This window comes from Serinus canaria, chromosome 4, assembly GCF_022539315.1.
Source record: "Serinus canaria isolate serCan28SL12 chromosome 4, serCan2020, whole genome shotgun sequence".
Taxonomy (NCBI): Eukaryota; Metazoa; Chordata; class Aves; order Passeriformes; family Fringillidae; genus Serinus; species Serinus canaria.
The window spans coordinates 14,342,186-14,365,531 of NC_066317.1; the positions used below are offsets into that span (position 1 = coordinate 14,342,186).

Sequence of the window (23,346 nt, forward strand, 5' to 3'; positions counted from 1 at the left end):
CCCTGTCTCAGTCATAAGGCTCAGAGTTTGGCAGTTTTATTTCTTTGTTATATTTTCATCATGTGAGATAAAAAGTCACAGATGAGTGATATAATGGAAACAAATGTTACCTGTGTCTGAGCAGGAGAAAAAAGCCCTCAGTTGCACTGAATCCATGCTCTTATTCTTTCATTAAATTGTTTGAAAATGATAGATGATTTTTTTCCTTCCCTGTTCAGCCAAACTGCCTCTCTATGAGAAGGGGAGCTCAGTAACCACCTTAGGAAAAGCATTTCTCAGGATAGCTGAGGTTGAGTCTGTTGTAGGCATGATCTGTTCAGACTCTGTAGGAGGGGATGAAGGCTGCATCACTCTCGAGTAGCCCCTGGAGGTTAGCTCAGAGCAGCAGTACAGCTTTGGAGGGAGCTGTCAGCCCTCTGGGCTACAGGGATGTGCTCTTTTTAATAAGTACATTGCACAAGACAGTATCTATAAGGTAAAGGGCATTAAAGGGCATTTTTTCACAAGAAAGTCTTTTTAAAAATAATGATTAATAAGTCCAAAGCTGCACAGTTAATTTTTGAAAAATACTGTGTGTTCAAAGTACCAAGCAGTCCTAGATGTTTTACATGTGAATGGAACCTAAACAAAGTACATTCTACAGAGGGGAAGTTTGGTTCATCCCTTGCTCAGAGATTTGAATTTAAGCTCTATTTGTTTTCACCAGTTATGAAGGAGGGGATTTGTAATATGAAGATCATTTAATTAAATAGTGTCTCTTCAGGTAAACAGTATTTAATTTGATTAGTCAGCATATTCATTTTTGTGGTGGAGGAATTGGGAGAACTCCTTTTTTAAAAATAGGGAATAATAGTATGTATGCATTTGCTAGGTACGACAATGCAATGTATCTTCCAATTAGTTGCTTTTCAGAATGTGGGATGCAGCAGATTTTGAGGGTGTTGTATGTAATTTATACTTTCATTTGGGTTTTTTTTTAGGATGTGGTTATGGCAAATACTTCATATATATCATGTTTTTTTCAAGTTTAGCTACTTCATTTAGTTACTGAAATGTTCGTCTCTTTTCTTGGACATATACTAGGTAAACACATCAAAAAGTTGCTCAAAAATTAAAAGGGAGCATAATATTATCAACACATTGAGCAAAACTCAAATGTTCACGACCAGCAATTGAGTGAGCGAAATCAGACGATACTTCAAATATAAAATGACATTACAAAGAGTCCCTTAGATTTTCTTTTACATATTTTTCATTAATATAAAATCTTCAAGTCTGGTGTTTCTAGACAGGATTCACTGACTTGCTCACTGAATTTGGGCAGTGGTAATCAAAACATCACTGATGAACTGGTCTCAGATGAAACTGCAAGATTGCCTAGTTTTTTATTTCTAAAATGCATGTCTGCCAGAAATGAAGGATGAGGTTCTGGTTGTCCTAGAGTTATTACGAGTGGGAGATTATACAGACATATATGGTAGTGATGAACAGAGATCAGAGAGACCAGAACATCAAGGGGAAGGAGAAATGGGAATTAAGAGATCAAAGACTGTAGAGGAACTGGAGGGAGAGTTGGCTTTGTCTTCACTGCCAAAAAAGGTGCATTTTTTGTGTGAAAAAACTAACAGTAGCTGTATTTATTTTGCTGTGGAAGACAACAAAAGCCTTGTAGCTTTTACTGTGATCTGGCTGAACAAGTTCAATTGCAGAAGTGAACTGTAACACCTCTGTCCTTTGTATCCATTTTACTTAACAGTAAGGTAATTTTTAATGAATGAACAGGGAAAAAAATATTCTGTCATTGCTTTATTTAATTGAAAATTATTTGGAGAGGAAACACATAACAATAAAGAGTAGCATAAACTGGACAAAAGTCTGATTTTCATAGCAAGCAAAATTTGTCACCACAAGAAGGACTCAGAGCACCAGAAAAGCACATGGAGAGTAATGTCTGGAGAAGATAAGGGACTGAGAGTGTGCACTATGAGATAGAAATTTATTTCACTCCACGTCACTGATTTGCTTTGCAAATGTTGGCTCACCTTTCCTCTCTGATGCATCTTTTCCCCTTGTTTCTTCAATAATCACAGAAAAGCACAGCTATTCATTAATTCTTCTCTTAATCTTTCAGGAAAGAGATCACTGAAACCTAAGGTCATATCTCTTTAATACTGGCTATTTATAATTAGGCAGTGAAAACCATACCTAAATATTTAAAGCAGTTTGAGATGCTGATTACTCAGAACTCCCAATGGAAATATACACTTTATTTATAAGAAGCCTAGGGAGAGAAGGAAATGTGTATGATTTTTGGAAGTTTTGAAAGTCTATGTTAAAAAATTGTCTGACTGGAATGCTCCAGGTACAGTTGATCCTGATTCTGAGCAGCAGTATTACACCAGGACCATTCTTTATTATCTTGAACTTCTTGGATTTCAGTCAAATATGTGAAATTAAATGCTTAAATGGAGCAATCCAGTTTTAAAGACAATTTCTGTAAATTATAGCTTTTCATATACTTTCTCATATAAAATTAATTAAGACTTTTAGGAAACTTGTCTAAAATTTCCTGCACCTCCTCAGTAGCAGACAAGACTTTGACAGAATGCTTTGTATAAAGAAGAACCTGTGAGAGCACAGCTATGCTTGGTCATATCCTTAATTTTCTTTTATCATAGAAGTTTCTGTGGAAAGAATTTGCAAATAAGAATACTTCCATGACAGTAAATCCACCAGAAGTAGAATTTGTCATGCTTGAGTTATGTTGGAAACAGCTGTTTCAGTTTGGGAAGTATTTCAGCTCTGTTAAATTTTCATCTACAAATGTGTACTGGAAGGCAACGTATCTACCACCAGAGAATATAACGTATAAATCTCAATTTTAGTACCTGAAAATTATTAAGATAAAAATATCCTTATCCCTAACATTAAAAAGCAATAGTAATACAGCTAAGCTGTAATAACTTTGTCTTCTGTTCTTCAGGATAGACCTCCGAGTAGCATCCTCTTGAATTCACAGCAAAATAATAAGTTTTTTAATAGAGTAAATTTTCTTCTAGGATTATGTGCTTATGTCTACTGCCTACCTTATCGTGGGACTTGATTCTTTGTTTAGTATAAGTAGCATTGGGATCACAATAAAAGAGAAGGCTGGTCTCCTTTGCTGTCTGCAGACTAGATTGCCTTAAGAGACATTGAGACCAGTAGAGAAAAAAGAAATTACACTGATCCAATAGATATACTGCTGAGAGGTTTCTATTATATTCTTACCTCAGACATTGTACCACCATTAAATTCACACTTTCAGGCCCTGGGAATCAGGTCAGCATGACAGAGAAGTTTGGCTAAAATGAATCTGCTATATTAGTTTTTGTGAAAATGATTAAGCTCCGCAGGTTCAAGATCAGGACTATTTTTCAAGCAGTCATTGTTTCAAAGCTAGGCAAATAAACCCTGATAGAAAAGAGAAAATCATAGGGAGTCAGACCAAGATGAAATTGAGTATCAGAGTAAACAAACTACCTGAATACATGATCTCGAGTCAGAAAGCAACACAGAGTCATTCATTTGGCATAGTTAAAAATCAGCTGGCAGGCAATTTTTTTTTTTTAAGTATTTTAAGTAGACTGCCCATCAAATAAGCATAATTATAATCAAAATTCTTACAACGTTCTCAAAATTCCTAAAGGCAATCAGCTCCACTCAAATTAGTAACTTGGATAAATCACCATTAATTAGCTAATATAAGCCAGCAGGTGGTTTTGAGCCCAGAGAGATTCCCTGGTTATTTAAATTATGTATACTATACTACACCAAAGATAGAATAAGTGAAAGGCAAAAAACAGGCACAGGTCTGCTAAAAAATAAACAACAACAACAAAAACACTCTGTAGGGAGGGTGCCTACCTGAGGTCTTCTCCAACTCCTACACCCTACCCAAAGCAATACAAGGTATCTTTGACCCTCAGCTCAGATAGTGTCATCTAGGAATGTTCTGTATGGTTTCTATTTCAGCTCTGAAATATATGCAGGAAACAAAATTGGCAGTGGAATCTTGCTTGGAAAGGTTAGTTCTGAAGAATTTGTGATTACTAGAAGGACAGAGAAAGCAGTGACACTGCTTTACAGAAATGCACCATTGAAACCACAGGGATAGTCTTTTCCCACACACATTCATCCCAAAAACAGTGGGAGACTTTTTTTGAGAGCTTTGTAGGCATTTCCTATGAATAAATAAAATTACATCATTTTAAAAGATTAATGTCCAAGTCTTCTGTGACCAATACTGTTGTGGACAATAACTGTTAGGAACAAAACCAAACACTTTCATATTAGTATGTCAAAAGAAAATTAGCCTTTTTTTTCCAAATACTGGTAACAATAGCATCATGAAATCCAGACTTCTTTGAGAAATCTGGTTCAAACCTTCCTACAAACCTATTGTCTTTCAATAACTCCTACTTGCATGGTGTTTTATTCTAAAAATCTCAGGGATTGCCATAAAATTCTGTCATAATTTTCTGCCATGCTTAAGCTTGATAGTCATGCAAAATCGAGGCTCAACTGTATTTTAGAGTCTCTGATTGAAAAAAATGACATAGCGTGGGAAGAAACAGCAGATCAGTCCAGATACTTGTATCTGTCCCACTGAAAATCTGGACAGTGATGCAGTAGCAATGCTTTAAGGGATTAAAACCCCTGCCAGCTTTTACTGAATGATCTACAGGTCTGGTACTAATATTTAATCCCAAAGCCTGCTCTGGGATCACCTGTGTCTTTCACATCAATCAGCTCAGTGCAATGTTCTGCTCACAAAGAACTGAGATTGTGTATCTCATTGTATTCCTGCCTCTGTGTCTGCCAGATACTCTGTGTTGCTGATATTTTCTGCAGGCTGAGTGATGTATTTTGATGAACTTCTTTTCATACATTTATGCAGGTTTCTGGTCTATCTCATTTTTTTTTTCAATGTTAATGATAAATGTATTACAAACCTGTTGTCCAATAACTGTTTAGCATTTTCATTCAAACACAAGTTACAGTAAATTGAGTCTGTTCAATATGACAAATAGCACAAGAAGAAGGTTTTTCATTGCCACATTTCAACACAAATCCTAAAGTTATTATTTTTCTAAGCAGAGAAAACATGAAGCCTGCACCTACCTAAGCCTTCCCATCTCAGCAATAAACACATAGGAATTGGGCTTGTTCCCACGTCTGTGGAGAGTCAAAGCAGTTCCTGTGTTACCTGAAAAAGCCTTAAGACATGTTAGCAAAGTATGTAAAAATGGTAGCAACCAGAGCTAATTGTGTAGGTAAAATTAATTCCATGTGTACACAAACATAATATCACTAGTTTTAAAAAATGTGTCTTGCATTTTGTTTTAAAGTACCTTAAAAATTCTGTTTTTCTGGGCACAGCACAGAAGTATACAGCTGTTCAGGGAAAAAAAAACCCACAGACTTGTTGTTCAACACATGCAACACTGCCCTTTGATATCTTTTTTTGGACTTTGTAATAATGCTGTAACTACCACTGTTCCCAAATATTTTATTTATAAAAACTGTCCTCCCACCGGGCAGCTGCAGATGATCTGCAAGCTGAAGACCAGCCTGCAAACTCCTCTCACTCTAGGAAATGGTGCTCCTATTTGTAAATATCAATGCTTGCCCTGGGATTTTTAACAACTGGTCTGCTCCCAATTTCAGTATATACAGAACAAGATCCAGCTCTTGGGTAAAGAGTGGAGGTGACAATTTAGCATCCAGTCTTTCCATGGCAATGCTGATATATTCTATTGTTGCTAAAACCATAGAAAAACAGTCTGAGTGCCTTTATGTTAGCACCACAGGCAGAATTGGTGTTATTCTCTCAAGAAAAAATAGTTATTGTATCTTGGAGGGATCAACACTCACAAACCATATTTGTTAGTAGCTTTTGAATGAAAGTCAAATAGGTGTTTATGTTCAGAAAATGTCAAGTTTGATAGAATAAGTTTAAGTCGTCAAAAAGATGAAATTGAGGCAGTGATGAAAACCCCTGGTAGTGTTTAGCAGAGGTCATTTAAGTGTTGTTTCCTACATGGAACAATTGGAAGAGTTTCTCTGTAGGTTTTTTATGCTAACCCTTCTCTAATCTCCATGATTAAAGATCATGCTTTTCTAATACTAACATGATATATGGAAAAAAGACTCTAGTGAGCTGAATCAAAGGCCTGTTTAGCCTGGTATCTGTCCAGCAGTGGGAAATAGATTAGGGAAAAATAGAAACCCAGGAAATCTGGAAGGAAGACCTGTGCGTGGTATTCTCTCCATATCTTCAGCAAGGGACTTCTTGAAGTTGAATCTAGATCCCATTATATTTAATAGGCTTTCCTGTGTTTGTTCATTAACTTATCCAGTGCATTTCTGTTACATAACTGGCAGCCAAGGCACTCCATTGAACCTGGCAGCTAAAATGCAATTTCCTTGGATCTGCCCTTAGCCCAGTTTTTGCAGCTTCAGCTGTTACCTCTCAACTTTTGTTCTGTAAGAAAGTAAGTTATCATTTCTCACTCTTTTTCTTCATGGCACTCATGAAAATAGATGCATCTCTTTATATCCTGCTATCAGTCATCTTTCTATCAAGCTGCAGCTTCCAATCTCCCTGTGCATAAAAGACATTTTACATATGTGCATCAATTTACATTTATCAACACTGAATTTTATCTGATGCTTTATTGCCCAGTCAAAAACTCTTTTTTAAGTTCTTTAAAGTTTTTGATCACCCAGTACAATTTTTTTGTCAGTTGTATGTTCTGTCACTTTGCTGTTCACTAACATTTTGAGTGGTTTGGTTCATTTAAATGTTTACAGAACAAATTCTGCCTTAGATCCCTGTTGAATTCACTACTGATGTTTCTCCATACTGAAAATCAATTAATCTATTTTTATCTTTATTTTCTGCCTTTAACTAGTTGTTAATCCAGGGAACATATCTGAAGCATTCTGGAAATCTAATCAACCAGGTAATAGTCATCCAGATCTGTTGTATTCCTCAAAAGAAAACAACCTCAGTAGGCCTCTACAGAAGTGATCTTGATTTCTTTTCTTCATTATAACATCTTAATTTACTTATCTATCATTATACCCTTTATTAGAGTTGTAGCTAGTTTGCCTGCTATGAAAGTCAGATTTTTACTGGTCTCTCCTCCTATGGCACATTCTTGGTTTTAATTAATGTCTTGTTTTGCACTTCATGTCACTCTTGTATTGAGGCTGATTTAAGCAATACCTTTGTACATGTCCTTTAAACCTCTTGAGCAAATACTGCTTTCTTGCCTGATTGATTTCTCAGCCTGTTCTAATCCTCCTCTAACAGTGTTTTTGTTTGAGACTGTTCCTCTCTTATCTAGAAAATAAAAATGCTTATCTCTGCTGGAGGTCTTCCTTAGTGCGCACCATCCCAAGAACACATTTCACCTTTCTGCTGTTATCTTCCATTCCATGAGTTCTTGTTCAACTTGTGTGTGTGTGTGTGTGTGTGTGTGTGTGTGTGTGTGTGTGTGTGTGTGTGTGTGTTTGTTTGTTTCTCTGGGGAAAAAATAATAAAATATGTAATTGTGCTTTTCCCCACTATTTTGTTCTTAGGGACACAAATAGAAATAGGAGAACAATGCAATCTATGGAGATGTGATGCTTGATATCAATGCTCTGTTATTTTTCTGTGGTCATTGTAAAATAAACAACAGGGTTAAGTTGTACTTTAATGTCTATACCCTGAAAACTTCCAGCTGTTGTATTTTAAAAATTCTCTCTGATATCTCAGCACCATGAAAGTTCACATTGGAGTTCAGTTGAAAGCCAGGTAGTCATCAGCTGTTCCCAGGTGCAGTAAGGGGATCGAGTTGATGTTTGTGTGCTACAGCAGAGAGCAGCTTTCTGTGCCAGTGGCAAATGAGCAGGATACAGAGTGATTGCAAAACAGCTGCAACCTCCTGAGCTATCCAGGGGAATTTCTGACAGGCATGTCAACCTACAGAGGCCCTGATTCTGCTTTTAATTGAGAGCTATATATTAGAGACACCTGTACCTTCCTTTTTGCTTTTTCAAAGCTCAGGGGAGGCTTCCCCACCAATCAGTGTCAGAATACAACATCATGTGATTACTAAACTTTTTGTCTCTTACTGGCTTTCCCTGTATTGTCTTGTTCATTACTTTTTTGGAAAATAAAAATCTCAGTTGTTAATGACTATTTTCACTCTTTTTTCCTTCATCATCTTTTCACATTTTTGCTGTCTTCGGGGTTTTCTTTCATCTTTTCCCTGCAATGCTTTCCTGGTAGGGACTTCACTCCTTTTTCTCTCCCCACAGCCCTGGTTAAATGATCAGAGATGAAGTTTGATTTGATAGTGAAGTGCTCTTATTTGAATTTCGAGGTAACAACCTAATTGAAATGAGAGTGGAAAAAGAGGCTTATTCAATGATATTGCTTTAACTTGTCTGCAGAATCAGGCAAATACCACTGCCTTAGGTACTGGAGGAACATTCAAACCTCTTTGGGGAAACAAATGGGGGGAGTAGTTCAGTGGAAATGTCCTGGAAGGCTTTGGGTACTTGAGAGAAAGGGAGAGACATAAATAGTTTGGAATGTATAAATGTGGTGAGACCGTAGAAAGCTCCAGCACTCAGAAGGAAAGAGTTGTATCTTCTGAAAGTTTTACCTGGTAGCCCAAAAAGTAGGGGTAAGGATTTGAAAGAAACTGTTTGTGATCCTTTGAGGGTCATTTTTGCCTGGTCTTCAGCTTGTACAGGAGTCCTGAAAGGGTCTAGGCTTGCTGGCTTGTTTTGGAAATTTCAGAAGATGCAGTGTATGCTCTCTGGTGTCTTGTGTGAGCTTCTCAAAATTAGCTTCAAAGCTGGCATATTACATTTTTGTGAAGTCATATTTTCTCACAAGTGTATGATGTATGCTTGAATTAAGATGTCATGATTTATTTAAATGTCTGAAAAAAAAATTACAAAAAATTTGTGTCCTTTTTTCAACAGCTTACCTTTTCACAGTGTCCTAAAAGTGCTGGTTTTTCTATTTACTTTCTGTATATAGTGAAGACCTACATTTATTAAAAAAAATACATACAAGTTCATAGGTATAAATGTAAAATTTTATTGATATTATACCCCCTGTGGTTAATGAAGTGACTTGGGAAGTTTTACAAAGTCAGATTTAGTTCAGACCTGAACCAGTGGTTTGGCTTGTATTAGGTTGTTTGTTCACATTTATTTTTGGTGAATAGGTATGTCCTTAGCAAATATATTATATACAAAACCATGAATTAGCATTGTCTTACTAAATTTAGTTGTCCGTTAACAAATCCAGAACTCTTTAAAATAAATCTCTTGTTTCATAATTTAAGCTTCTCTACTAAAACTACTTCTAAGATGTCAGTAGCTGTTGTCTGTATTGAACTGTAAATCATTTGGGTGTGAGATTAAGCTTCAGATGAAGTTATAAAAAATATTTTGTTTTGCTAAAGCATTACTTAAAAGCTCATAAGGGAACTGTGTTATAACTATTTCTAGAGGAACATGTTGTTCCTCTAAAATCAGAAAACAAATTTCATACTAAACTTGCCTTTTTACATAATTGTTAATTGTGAAGCTACTTTGCCATTACAAATAATAATTTGAATGTAAATATATAAAAGAAATGTGAATTTGAGATGTCTGTACTTTTGATATAGGTGAACTTAGTGATCTCTAAACTAACAATGTCCTAGAAGACAGAGTGATTCCTCTTTCTGACTGCCATAGTGTACCAACTCTTGAAAGAAAAGTACAAATAATGGATACAAGATTGAGATCTTTAGTGTCAGAAGAAAGTAGGAGAGAATATTCCTTTTTTGAAAAGTGGTATCGTTTCTTGCCTCTGCTCTCAGGAAGGAGTAAAACCATACAGAACTACTCATCACAATGGTCTGATTAGTTTGCATATGGATAAAGTGCAAAAATTAACACTTAGATTTTGGTTAGTATTTGAAAACTAATCTGGAAGTTATTTTATTGGCATATTAAACAATTATATTAACAAATAGCACTACTGATTAACAAGCATGCAGTTTGAAGTTCTTACCCAGAAGCAGAATGCACAAAAACTAACTTCTCTCTTCTTTCAAGTAAGCAAACTTGCATATAGGTTCAAAATGTTTAATTTAATTACTATTACAATTGAAGTCAATGAGTAGAAAGAGAATCTAGAGCAAACATGCACTGCAACTTGCCCTAAAGGAAGAAATATTGGGCCAATGAAAGCAAGGTATAGAGAATGGGGAATAGCAGGCATGTGCTGGCATATTAGGAATGTCTATTCATAGATGTGCAAGTTTTATTTCACATTGTCCTCACCCTTCTCAATAAGAATGACTGATAGCTTCACTTTGTGATTTCCCAGCTTTTAAGAGTCTATTTTTATTTATTTTTTATGACCAACCTTGCACTTGTTAAATGTAATTTTTGCTTTATGTAACATAGAAAAAAGCACATCTGCAGTATGCTGTCCCATGAATTAACAAGAATGACTGGACATAAGACAAGAAATCCTTTAAAAACATATGTTCACATTAAATATCTGGGCTAGCTCAGTAAAGGAGGTCTTATGGGGTCATTTTTGATGCAGTGCAAGTAAACCATTTCTGCTGTTCTGAAATAGTTTCTTTCAGGTTTATATTGAGCTTGTATAACGACGCATTACATAAATAAGGGCTTAGTTTGTACATTGGTCTTTTACATCTTGGATTCTTACTAAATCCTTGTTTTTACTGACTTGATGCTTAAGAGATATTGATTTCTGCTCTGCATGCCTATGGTGTTTATTTTGATATGTCTGGGATTAAAAACTAAATTAACACGCATAATCAGTTTTCTTGGAATTAAAAACGGTGCTTTGGCACCTTTGGTTACATTCTTCTGAGGAAAAAGGAGAGCAGAAGAGATGTGATAAAAAAGGGATCAATTTATTCAATCACTGGGTATAAAAACATTAGCCCTGGGAAAGGCTCTTCCTCTAAGAGCTTTAGCTGCCCAGTCTCACTTGTGTGGCACAAAATAATTTGCATTTTTAGAGAAAATTCCCGTCTTCTGCGAGCTCTAGTGAAACACGAATAAATTGCCTTCTTTTCCTCTTTTTCTGATTTTATAAAGCTGAATCCATTAGGGGCTGAGTCAAACTGTAATGAAAGAAAGGCAACAACTGAGATGATGGAAACCCTGGATTAGATTTCTTAGTAGTCCAAGCCCAGCTGTCATGGCCTACGTGTCAAGTTAGTACTCTTTGGGGAGGCCTGGCAGTACATGTGAATATTTTTTTTTAACTGCTGTGTTACAACAGGTCTCTAAAGCAGCTAGGAATTAAACAGAGATGCAGAGATTAAGAATTAAATAGAGCCACAGCAAACATTCCACCAGGGAGACTTGCAGTGGGGCAAATAAACCTTCCCAGGGCTATTCCCCACTGCCGTGCCTGGCAGGCTTATCTGTGACCTGGAGACTCTGAAACCTCCAAGTGGTGTTGTTCCAATTTATAGCAATGAATTTTGTCTGTTACACCTTGTGAGCTTTGCTATGAGGTAGGGCTGTGTTTTGATCAGAACATACAGATCCCAACATGGATTTTAAGCCAGTTACTTTTTTTATAAGGAAGACCTGGTGTCAAAGCACCAAACATTCACCTGAGTACAGACTGATGTTAAATTATCAAATTACTGGTACCCAGAGTCTTTTTACCTAGCACTTGGAATTTATCCAGCTTCCAAAGAGGCTCTCACATCCTCCCATGAAGGGGCATGATGGCACAGTCAAGTGCAGCCAAGTGCCCTGGTCTGTAAAAGATTCAGACACCTGAAATCATCTCAAGTTCACCATTCACTTGTGAATTTGGGGAAAGCATTATCTTTTCAAACCTAAGATAATCTTATAACAGATTTCCTGAATGGTGGAAACAGTTTTAAAAAAAAAATCTGCCAGAATCCTTATCAGACTTGTGCCCTGGGGGAAAATTCCTTCCTTATTTCTTAGCTGGTGGCTTTGCATGATTTCTCTCATCTTAGGAAAGCATTTCAAACCAGCAGCAGCTGGTGTCTGCCTGCACTTCCACTGGTGTCTTTGTGAGGGACAGCACTGAGAAGCAACACCTAAATAACCCTGTTTCCTTTTCTCCCCTTGCACTGTGGTTAAGATCCAAAAGAAGCCAGGTCACCCATTGCTGCTCTCCTTCCCATGCCTCCCTTCAGTTCTGTCAAGTGTCTGCCACACTGGGAGTACCTGCTGGTGACTCTCATCACTGTGGTCAGGGATGGAATGGCAGGGTGGCATTTTTTACTTCATGAAGACATTTTGCTTTCCTGCTACATATTTCTAATCTCTACTGTTCCTTGAGCAAAACAGTGTGACTGGTATGGCATAATTCAATTTAAAATTTCTGAAGTCAAATGTTTTCTGAAAAGATCTGTTTTGAAGCAATTTGGCAAAGCTGACATAACCATGCTAACTTCAGTGAACCTGCATTGGCTTCATCAGTTGAGAATTGGACCCAGACTAGCCAGAGCATTTATTTTTAAATTCTAGCTTCTGCTGCCTTTTTCTTAAAAGTCTCTGTAGTTCTCTAACTTTCTAAAGTAGCTCACAAGTCTTGTGCTACTGCTAATAAAACAGAAAATCCATTTCCATTTTTCAGTGTAATCTTTTTTTCATGTGAATCTATTTCTCATCAAAAGAAGTGAGTGACTGGCGTGAAAGCTGGAGCTCTCTACTTAGCTGTAAAGACAAGTCTTGGTCTTTCAAGTTGTCACACGTTGTCTGGGAGAGCATGGCCATAAATTCAAAAACTAGGAGGGAGAAACTATTGTTCCCAATGCCTGATTAAGAGAATTAGGTCTGATTTCTGATTCTATGTTCTCAATCTGTTGGTAAAATCAGCAACAAAAGCTGAGACAAAGAGGATTCTCCCAAGTGCCCATGGGAGAGGTATGTCCTATAGCACATCAGTGTCAGCACATGTCACTGCAAGGACACTGCATAAAGCAGGACCTTCATTTCCAGCAGCTCTTTTTGTTGGTTATTTTTAAAAGATAAGTAGGAGCACTTTTCTTCAGTCTTAGAGAGGAACAATATTCTCCCCAGACAAGCTCAGTCACAACAAAATTGATACTTGCATAAGGGATTCCATACTTTTTTTTAAAGAACGTCATCTTCCAGATACTTCCCTACATCTCCTCAGGCAGAGAGGATGCACTCATGCTGGGGTGCCTTAGAAGATGTAAAGCTAGAGTCAGGTAAGGAGAAAAAAATCTCCATGGCATTCCTTTTTTTTCTTGTGGCAGATGCATTGCTGGGATTTCTCCCCTTTGGTGGCTTCTGCTTCTGTACCCAGATGATACCTTTGGCTAAGCTCATGGAGGACAGTTTCCCAGGCCAAAAAAAACCTGCATCATAGAGACCTTAGATGATAAACAGTTTGCAAGCCACCAGGCAGAGAGATGGAGGTGGAGATCACTGAAGAAGCTGGAAGTCTCAGCCATGAAAAAGTGCTCTTACAAGTGTAATTATGGAAGGGCAGGTAAACTTTTAGAGAACAGAAAGCAGCAGAGCCAAACCAAAGCATAAAGAATGAGAGCTGCAGAACAAGAAACTCCCAACAAAATTACACCAGATGCTCACGTCAAAATACAGAGACAAAGCAGAAAGAACTAAAATCAGAGCTATTTTAAGTCAGAGCAGTCTGATACTGTATATCATACTCGGATATGATGATGGCATACAGTTAAGCAAGAGGACACGGTTAAGTCATCTGTGTTTCCCAGCTTTCCTCCCCTGGGACACCTTTAAGGAACCTGAATTTCAGAGAAAGGAGTGCTAACCACTCTGTGACAGCCAGGTCCTTTGAAGACACATCAAGCTGCATATTCAGAAATAAATATTACACACTGCCAGTGAGCAGCTCTTCTGCTCAGTGTTTTGCTCAGTGGGTAAAAGATGGTTTTCACAAAAGGCAGGCACATTGACTGTCCTGCTATGCTGTCTTGCAGGTTTTAATTGTGTTTTTATACCAAATATTTAACAGACAAAATGCACTGTCTGAGTAAAGGAAAAAGGATGAAGTTTTATGTGTAGTCATACACAAAAGTTGCACAGTAAATGCAAAAAGTAAATTCTCCAGCAGAGTATTTAAATTTACAGTAAAAAGACTGTAGTGAATTGGAGGAAGACAGCAAGAATTTTTCAGTGTAGTGGATTTGTTATGAATTGGTGTCAGAAACATCACTGTGCCTGAAATCTGTGTCTTCACAGCTACTGTACTTTATTTATTTAGTGAGCACCCAATATACCTGGCTTTGCTATTTTTTAAAGTGAAGTAGCCATGATAATTCTGCCCACAGTTTAGGAATAAATATGCTGCTTCTGTTATGATCAATATGTTGTCAGAAACATCAGCCACTTACTGCTTCTTTGAGAGTAGATTTCATTCATAACTCTAAAGATGTGTTAAAACTTTGGTGCAATATCATTGAGATAGACACATTTCTGTGAAAGTCTGTAAGAATGCCTCTAAAATACTGGTAGATGTTCTCTGAGACAATAAACTGCCTCTTCTGTTAGCAAGGTAAAGGTGGATATGGATTTCATATGGATTTCTGAGTAGATTTCAGGCTCAGTCTTTAGGGATAGGCAAAGATAGAGGCAATAGAAGTGTTTTTATACTCCTTGTGTGTTCGCACCAGCTCCTCAGGGTAGCCAAGAGCAAGTTTGGCTTCTACCACAAGAGTAAGCAGACACCCTTTGCTCAGAAGTTTGCTCAGCAGGTCCCCCCAGGACTTGTCCTGTCTTTGGGAGACAGCAAGTAGGTTGCAGTTGTGATCATTTTGCATCTGGATGGGGACTGAAAGAAAAGAAACCCTTCTCTAGGCCATTTGGGAATTCTGCTTTGACTGTGGAAACTTTGATTAACCAGCTGGGCAGATGCTCACCTGCTTTGTGCTGCTGGAAAACTTTGCTTTTGACTAAGAATATTTCAAGACACTAAATGGCAAATACGAAATCGAGCCAGAGACAAGATGCTGTACTGAAATTTCAGGCTAATACTTTGGATTTAATGTAGAATTTGTTGACAGTAAAGGTAAAACTATGAGATAAAAACTGGCAGCAATTTTGTTCGGGTTTCTTCATGTTTGAAGTTATCTTCTTGATGATTGTTTTCCAAAGCTGATTTTTCTGTGTCGCCAATATTTGTGTAGAATTTTTGTTATCTCTAAGTTCGAGATACACAAAGGACACGGTGTCTTATTTTGGCCTTGAGAAAAATCCCTAGTTTTCTATCTACAGTCAACAATTTGGCCTGATAGAGCTGTTATTTTAAAAAAATTATATTTAACAAATGGTTTGAGCAAAAGGTGTTACAGATGAATGTATAACACTGCACAGAACTGAAAAAGGTAAGATCAAGAGAGATTTCCATTGTTGTAAAAATGTCTGGAACATGTCCAAACTATGCAAGAGAGGAAGATTAATTTGTCTGAGAACTGTTGAATATGAGTAAGTAAACAATGGAAATTATTAGTTAGAGGAACATTCATATTCCTGTTAGGTTTTCTCACCCAAACCAGAAAAACCTTTCAGTTTTGTTATAGTGCCATAGTCTGAGTAGGCTCTTCAAAAGCTTATAAAATAAATTCTACTTCTCATTCATAAACTTGCCCATCTGTGAAGCCTTTATTCAGAGAAACCTACCTGCTCAAGTGCTTGCTGTAGTTCCTTAAAGGCTCCCATTTGTTCTCATAAAGACTCATTCATTGCCCTAATAATATATATGGTGTGCTGAAAGAGAACCAACTCTTGCTTTTACAATCTAAATTAAACAACTTTGTCTAATAAAAGAAGCACTGTCTCACTTCCACTAGGCCATAAGCCCTAAGGGCCTTGTATTTGCATGTTTTTGGGGGTTTTTTGGGGTTTGTTTTTATTGTTTGTTTGTTTGTTTTTGTTTTGTTTTGTTTGGGGTTTTTTTTGCCCAATTGTCCTTCAAGGATCTGAAAGCTGAGACAACTGAGCCACTTAAATTGTTTCTTTCTCTGCCTCCTTAGAAAGACACGGGCAAGCATGGACACAACTGTACTGAAGCAAATACTCATCCATAAACTTATTCTAAAATGTAATTGGATGATCTTCTTTTTCTCAGTCCCACCTTCTAACCTTCCTCATCTTGAGAGCCCCTCTCTATTATGTGTGGCTTTTCCAAATGCCCGTGATTAATAACTGCTGTGATTCATTAGCCTGTGTTGTTAGCAGTGTTTCCCCAATGGGAGCATTTGCTATCTAGGGATAGTCCATGATTGCTCTGCCTCCTGGAACAGTAAGATGCTTTCAATCTAATGCGCTGTCCATGTTTTAGCATAAAATAATATTAAGGCATCCACATAATGGAACCATCTGAAGATCCATTTTATTAAGCACTGGAAGGAAATGTGTGTGTGTGTTTGCATGTGCCAGGGAAGCAGAATCAGCAAGCCTATTTCACCAGAAGCGTTGTTTCTGCGAGGGTTTCACGTAAGACACAGCTATATTGAGGTGTAGTTCTTTGGCTGTGAGCATGAAAAAATACTCCATAGCCAATATCTTACCTGGTGCAATTAACTTACTCAAATTATGTACAGCCTATTCGAAGAAGGAAAAATGGGAAACAGAGGTACGTTTACTGTACTTATTCCATTTTGTGGGTATTTATTTTAAATGCAATCTACCTTCAAGTTCAGAGCTGTACTGCTCTTAAAAGATTGCTGCTTCAAGTTGCTCCACATACCTTAACATAGCATGGACCCTTTTTACATTATATGATCAACTTTTTGACAGTGCAGGGCCAGCACAGCTAATGGAATAATAGCCTGCAGGGTCCAGCTAAATGATATACGAATATAATCAACCTTTGTGATGACTATTCAAAAGTAATCCCTTTAGCTTTCAACTGCAATATATATTTCAACCAGGCAAAGCCATATGAAGAAAATCTCTGCAGACTCCACTGATACAATATGGCCTTCATATCCCCACAGTGTGTTTGCTGCTCACAGTGAGTTTTAAATTTAAGGTAATGGCTACTGTATATTCATGTGAGCATAGAACAATACCTTTGATTTGTTGGAGAAATGTTACATTAGCTACCAAGGGCCCTATTCAGTAAACTTTGACACAACCCTTATGTATGGTTTACTGCTTATTCTAAATGGAATATGCCCGATAGAAATGGTTTGCATGCCCAAATTGTACAAATTCATTAATCTTTATATTAATGAAATCTCAAAGTACAACTGCCTCTATTCCACGTGACCCAAGTCCGGAAACATGGCTAAACAGGTAGGCCCAACATGCTTCTAAAAGTCTTTGCATGGATTTTCATTTGTCAAGACAGAAAAATACGTTGGAAGATCATGTGCAACAATGGGATAAGCATGTTGTTTGCAGTCATATTATTTTCTGCTCTCTCTCTAGTCCTACACTGTTACATCATTCTTCAGATTATATAACTCAAAGCAGCTATGTGACCTTTAAAAATGCAAGTAAATTTTCAAGTTCAATAATGGGTTCTATCTCATCAGCTGTGTATCACCGACATGGTAATACATCGAGATAGTCTTGCTTTCTCTCCCTTTTGTGACAAAACATGCAGTATTGGCTAGTGGTGGATCTAAATACATGGAATTAATTCTGTTAAAGGAAAATAGATATAATGCAAATGCTGTGTTGCCTTATATTACAACTTTTGTATGTACACTATAGTCAGAGTTCAGTCTCATCAGCAGGAGTTGCAAATAGGGCCTTGTTTGTGTACAGGCACTTGAATCCACGTGAGAACATAACAGCATGTTACCATACCTTGTTTGAGGTGATGTATTGGAGGATTCTGCTTTAGCAGGTGAGCTATAGCGGAGGAATGGGAGAGCCTGTGGGCTTTCCCTCTATTTGTTTGCTATGACACTTCTTGAGCCCACAGGAAACTACTGCATCCTCACCATCCTGCAGCAGGGAATTCCAGTGATGAGGTGGCAGTGCACAAAAAAGCCCTTGCTTTGTAGCTAAAGCCCACCACCTCCCACTTTCAGTAAACCCTACCTCATTTTTTTAATTTGGAAAACACAGTGAAAAATGGTTTCTGGGTCACCTCGTGCTTGCTACACTCACTCTTACTTTTGTCATCTTCTTAAAAAAATTTCTTTATTTTTTTTCAAACTAGTTTCAGCTGAAACTATATACTTGAAACAATAATCCTCTTATGATTTCATCACTTCATGGAGCTTTCAGTGGAATTCTTGTTTAATAAAGTCCAGCAGTCTTTGAATAATGCAAACCTTGCATTTGAATGGATTCCCATCACATCGGCTTGCAGTCTCAGGTGTCTGTTTCATTTTCTTTATAATCTTTTGAGAGAATGGTAACTTAAATTCCTGTCCTCTCTGGAGTTAGTTGTAGCTTCAGTCTTTATGGGTGTGGCCTTCTTTCTTTTGTATGGCTTTTCACTAATCATATAATGTAAAGGAGTTGCAGCCCTGCATTGTTTTCTCCCAAAAACATAATGAAATAATGAGATTTTTAGAAGTGTAGCGTTCTGTAGATACACACATGGAAACAGAAGGAACAGAGATGCCAATTCTAGCTCCACTGAAAATCCAACCAGACAATTTTAATTATATTTTATCAACAGCAGTGGTAATCTGTCAGGGACATCCTATTATGATTAATTATATTTACATTCTATTAATACATATTAATGTTATCTCCACATTTTGCACAATAAGATGGAAGGAGAATGCTTGATGGTGTGATCTGTGGTGGTATATATGTATTATCATCATGAATATGAGATGCTTTTATTGTTTCCAAATAGCATAGGCCAAACAAATGCCAAGAAAACATTTATGGCTCAGTATTCCATCAGTTATCCTTGATATGCTTAATATGTGCTGGGAGGGCAGAGCTGTTAATCAGCCAATAATAGCTTGCTGCCCAAGTGTGAAGGCAAAAGGCCGAAAGGTGCTCCAGAAAAGCAATTTCTGCTGTAGCTTCCCATCTATCATGTGCACATCCCTACTGTCTCTTGCCCGTGTCTGTAGCTGTCAGACACACACTTTTCTGTGTGTTTGCCTGGAAATGCAGATGTTAATGTACCCAGCCACACTTTGCACTGCCTTTCCACCAAAGTGCATCCATTGGAAAGAGAAGCAACACTGCACTGGTGTGAAGCTGGGGTGGGTCAGCACAGTTCTGACCCCTGTGAGCACTTCTGGGCTGCTTGCCACTGGCTGAGTTTCTAAACCAAACCGAGCCATGCAGGTTTTATTGATTTTTTTATTTAAGACTTGGTCTGCTAGGAAAGGAATTCCCATTCATTTACTTTAGGCCTGGTTTCAGAACATGTCACCTGGAATAACTACATTGTTAAATACAGGGTAAATCACTGAAACACACACTGCCCTCATACAAAATGAGGCTCCATATGGGAATGCCAATTCTCAGATATTCTTCACAGATTTACGTATCCTGTTCTTACTTGCATACAACTATGGATAAAGTCCTAGTTAGCAACTATACTTAATAAAAGCCTGTGAAATGACAAAACAGAAACTTTATTGAATCATGAGTTGTGCAGTAGTTTTAATCTGTTCCAGACATTGTACCAGCAGAGACACTGCTTCGAACATTATTTTTAACCCCCACCAGAACTGGGTGATTTATTTTGGGCCACGAGTTAAATTATTATGCAAAAAAACACCATTAGTATTGCTGTGATTGAAAGCTAAAGTCCAGTTTTAGGCATCACAGTACAAAGAGGTAGTGACAAATTGAGGAGGATCCAGTTAAGAAAACATGAGTTCCTTTCAAATATTGAAGAGACTGTGTTTGCTTAGCCTCCAAAGAGAAGATTACAGAAAGGAAAATAGTCTCTCAAGCTATAAGGAGTTATTCTGAAAGAGGGCTGTTCCATTGTTCTTTGTGTCTGCAAAAGGTAGAACAAGAGAAAAATCAGTTTAATTTGCAATAAATATTTATCTTAAGTATTAGGGAAGAAACAGAGCAATAAGGCTGTGAAGCGCTGAAACAGAGAGATTAGGGATGTTGGTAAACAGCCTTCATCAGAAGCCTTGGAGAATAGATGTCAGGGATGGACTAGATATAGATGTGTGCTTTCTTCATTTGAGGAGATGAAGCAGATCAGTGGTTCCCAAAATAAGGAACAATGCCCCAGGGATATTGTAGGTGGAATGAGGCAGAGGGAAGTGTGTTGCTGGAGAGTCCCTGGGAACGGAGCAGGAAGTGCAGCCAGGAGGTGGGAATTTGGTGTGGAAGTGAGGAAGGAATGAGACAGCATCACTGGAGCAAATGAACTCTGTGGCTGTCAAGAACTGGGAGGCCAAGCCATGGCCTCCCAGCCACCTGTTCCCTGATCACATCCCATGAGGAAGACCCCACTGAGAGCTTGCAGCCTTCTCTTGCTTCCTGCCCTGCTCAATTCCTCCCCTGCATGGTGTTTCTCCTGCCTGCCATCTTTCAGTGCTGTCATGGCCATCATCTTTGCCCAAATGCATCTCCCTTGTTGGCTCCCCAGCTGGTCCCACCCAGACCTGTCCTGCTGGAGAACTGCTGCCCAGAAGTGCAAGAAATGGGACGAGAAACCCCTGTCAGTTCTGTGTTTCTAGAATTATATCTTCTGTGACTCACCTCTGTGATTTTTTAGATTTCCTTTTCTTGTGACTTTTTTCCATAGGTCATGTTTTTCAATTGATCCTTTTAACCATTAAAAGTGTTGTAAGTCTAAAACACTCATGCACTTTTTTTTTTATAACAGAACATGGTGAAGAAGCAAGTGCCTCAAAGCCTCTGTGAGCCTCTGTCCAAGACACCTGTTCAGGATCTTCCTGGTACAGCATTTGCTCTTAACCCACAGACTTTATACCAATCTGCTGAATTTTACAAAATGTCATTGCTATCAATAGTTAACCTGGTTTTGGCAGGCAATTACACGATCTCTGTGTTACTATGTCTAAATAATTATATTTTCCCTGCTCAAAAATGAATGAATTCACGCTTCCCTCAGTTTTTTACACATATTCCCAGTTTTAGAATTTAATTGCCTTTGATTGTGTAATTACTTTTAATTTACAGAAATAAGCCTTTGAGATAGAAACAAATCTGATTAATTAGATGCCAACCCCAAATATAAAACATGTAGATATCAATGTATATACATAAACTTCTGACATTTTAGTATTTTTCTATTTGCTGTTTTTTGTTCTAGAGGATGCCTGCTTATTGACAGAGAATCTGATGTATAATGAGTACAAGAAGATCCTTGAAGAGTGGTGAAACAAAGGAGGAATTTCAGCAAAAGTTTTGTCATTAAAATGCTATTATCAAAAAAGCATCTGTCATTTAAATAAATTGTTTTAAAAGATAAAGAGTGGTAGAATAGGAAGTTTTTACTTTGTGCCCCCATTTCTTAATATCTTCCAAAGTGTCAAGATCCTCCTGTTAAGATATTAAACACGAATGGGAATCCAAGATGCTCAATGCCTTGTAAGATCAGGCTCCAAATGTGTCTGGAGAGTTTTCTGTAAATCCCAGATTGTGGTCCCTCTCAGAAACACTTATTCATAGAGCTACCAGTGATTTTAGCATGTGTGTAATGGCTGGGATTCAGCTGAAACACTGAAACAGAATAGATCCAGCCTGGGTGGCACACTAAGGTGCAATTTTGATCCAATCTATATTGCAGGTTGGACTCAAAGCACACCCAGGTTTGTTTAAAATCCATCTGGATGCAAGCCAGTGCCATGTGCTGTGGGATAATCCTGCCTGGAGGTGGGACCAAATATGGTCCCTCCCAGCCTGACCCATTCTGTGACTCTGCGCTTCACACCATCAGGTAAACTAAAATTCTGCTTAGGTTCTTTCTGGTAAATAATCTGAAGCACTGACTTTGGAGTCTGTGTAAAAAATTGTGTCCCATTTTGATCTGATGAAACTTCTGACACTGGGTTTCCTACCTGACCCACTGACATCTGTGGTCTTCACAGTCCTCAGGGAATTCAGAGTCCTCACAGCCTGCTGCTATTTTTCTTGGCATTAGGAAGAGTTAGAGGACAGAAGATGGAAATTATAACTTTGCAAAATACACATAAAACCAGGATTTGGAACCTTTGAATTTCATTTAGGAAAAATGGTGTTTCATAATTTCACATATTAGAAAACCCCTTCTTTTAAACAAAGAAAGCTTTATCACTCCCAATAGCCAACCATTCCTTTCTTTAGATTGAGGTTTCCAGACTCAGAGTTTGTAGTGAGGTCCATTAGACCTATAATCAGGTTTTATGATGGTGTTTGAGCAAGCATTAGCTTTTGCCATAGTAATAACTCAAGTCACAGTTTTCTTCAGGATTGTAATCCGAGTATTTAGTTGACATGTGACAATAGGGTTTCTCCCTGTTAAAGAATAGTAAAAATATATCATTAACCAGCTCTTATTAGACTATTTTTGATCCAAAATGCTGTATACATGCAATTTAAATACAAATAGCTCAATAATTTTATTCTTTTGTTTATAGGTCTTTATTGTCTGAACACCATGCTTATTATAACAATGTTAATTTAGAAGGCTTTTGCAAGGCCGAAAAATTGTATAGAAATATTCCCACGTGCAATTATGCACACACATAGGCAACAAATCACTTTGCTGAGTGTTAAAATGAGGTAAAAATTTTATGGAAACCAGAAAGAGAAACAGGACTACGAATTAAATATAAACATCTGTATTGTTTACCCGTTAAGTTTCCCCCTAATATTTTAATAGTATTGATATGAAATAAGAAAAATATTCTAAAACCAGCACAATTTTTGAAATTATATGTTAAAATCCTGGTAATCTACAAGCTCCTCTAATCTTTGTAAGTATAGCATGACTGCTAATTTTAGATATTTGGAATTTCTTTTATCAAAATATTGTCAAAAGAAATGACATAATTGAATTTGGCCTTCATAGTAAAAAAAATAAGTACATAAAATAACATAAACTATGCCAATATTCTAGAAAAGACAATTTTCAATTTATCAAGGGCAAGTTTCTAAATTTTTAATTGCTTTAAACCCCATGTACATTTCTGCAGGAACTGAACATTCTGGTTTTATGTCTCAAAAGTTATTGCGTAGTTATGTTAAATAGCATCCATGATTTTCACTACTTTTTGCCGATCTGTACTCGTTACTACATGATAACTCTGATATGCTTGTGAAAAATGGTCATGAATAAATCCCCTAGAGCATTAACTCTCC

At 37.4% G+C, this 23,346-nt stretch overlaps 1 protein-coding gene across 1 annotated transcript in view; it reads left to right on the plus strand.

The window, feature by feature from the left end:
- Positions 1 to 21,542, plus strand: part of TTC29 (tetratricopeptide repeat domain 29) — a 115,049-nt gene extending 93,507 nt beyond the window's left edge. Inside the window, exons 11-12 of the mRNA XM_050974099.1 lie at positions 20,867 to 20,939; positions 21,317 to 21,542. Of these exons, the coding sequence (XP_050830056.1) occupies positions 20,867 to 20,904 (38 nt within the window). The 3' untranslated portion in view covers positions 20,905 to 20,939; positions 21,317 to 21,542. The remainder of the gene's footprint in view (positions 1 to 20,866; positions 20,940 to 21,316) is intronic.
- Positions 21,543 to 23,346: the final 1,804 nt, after the last annotated feature.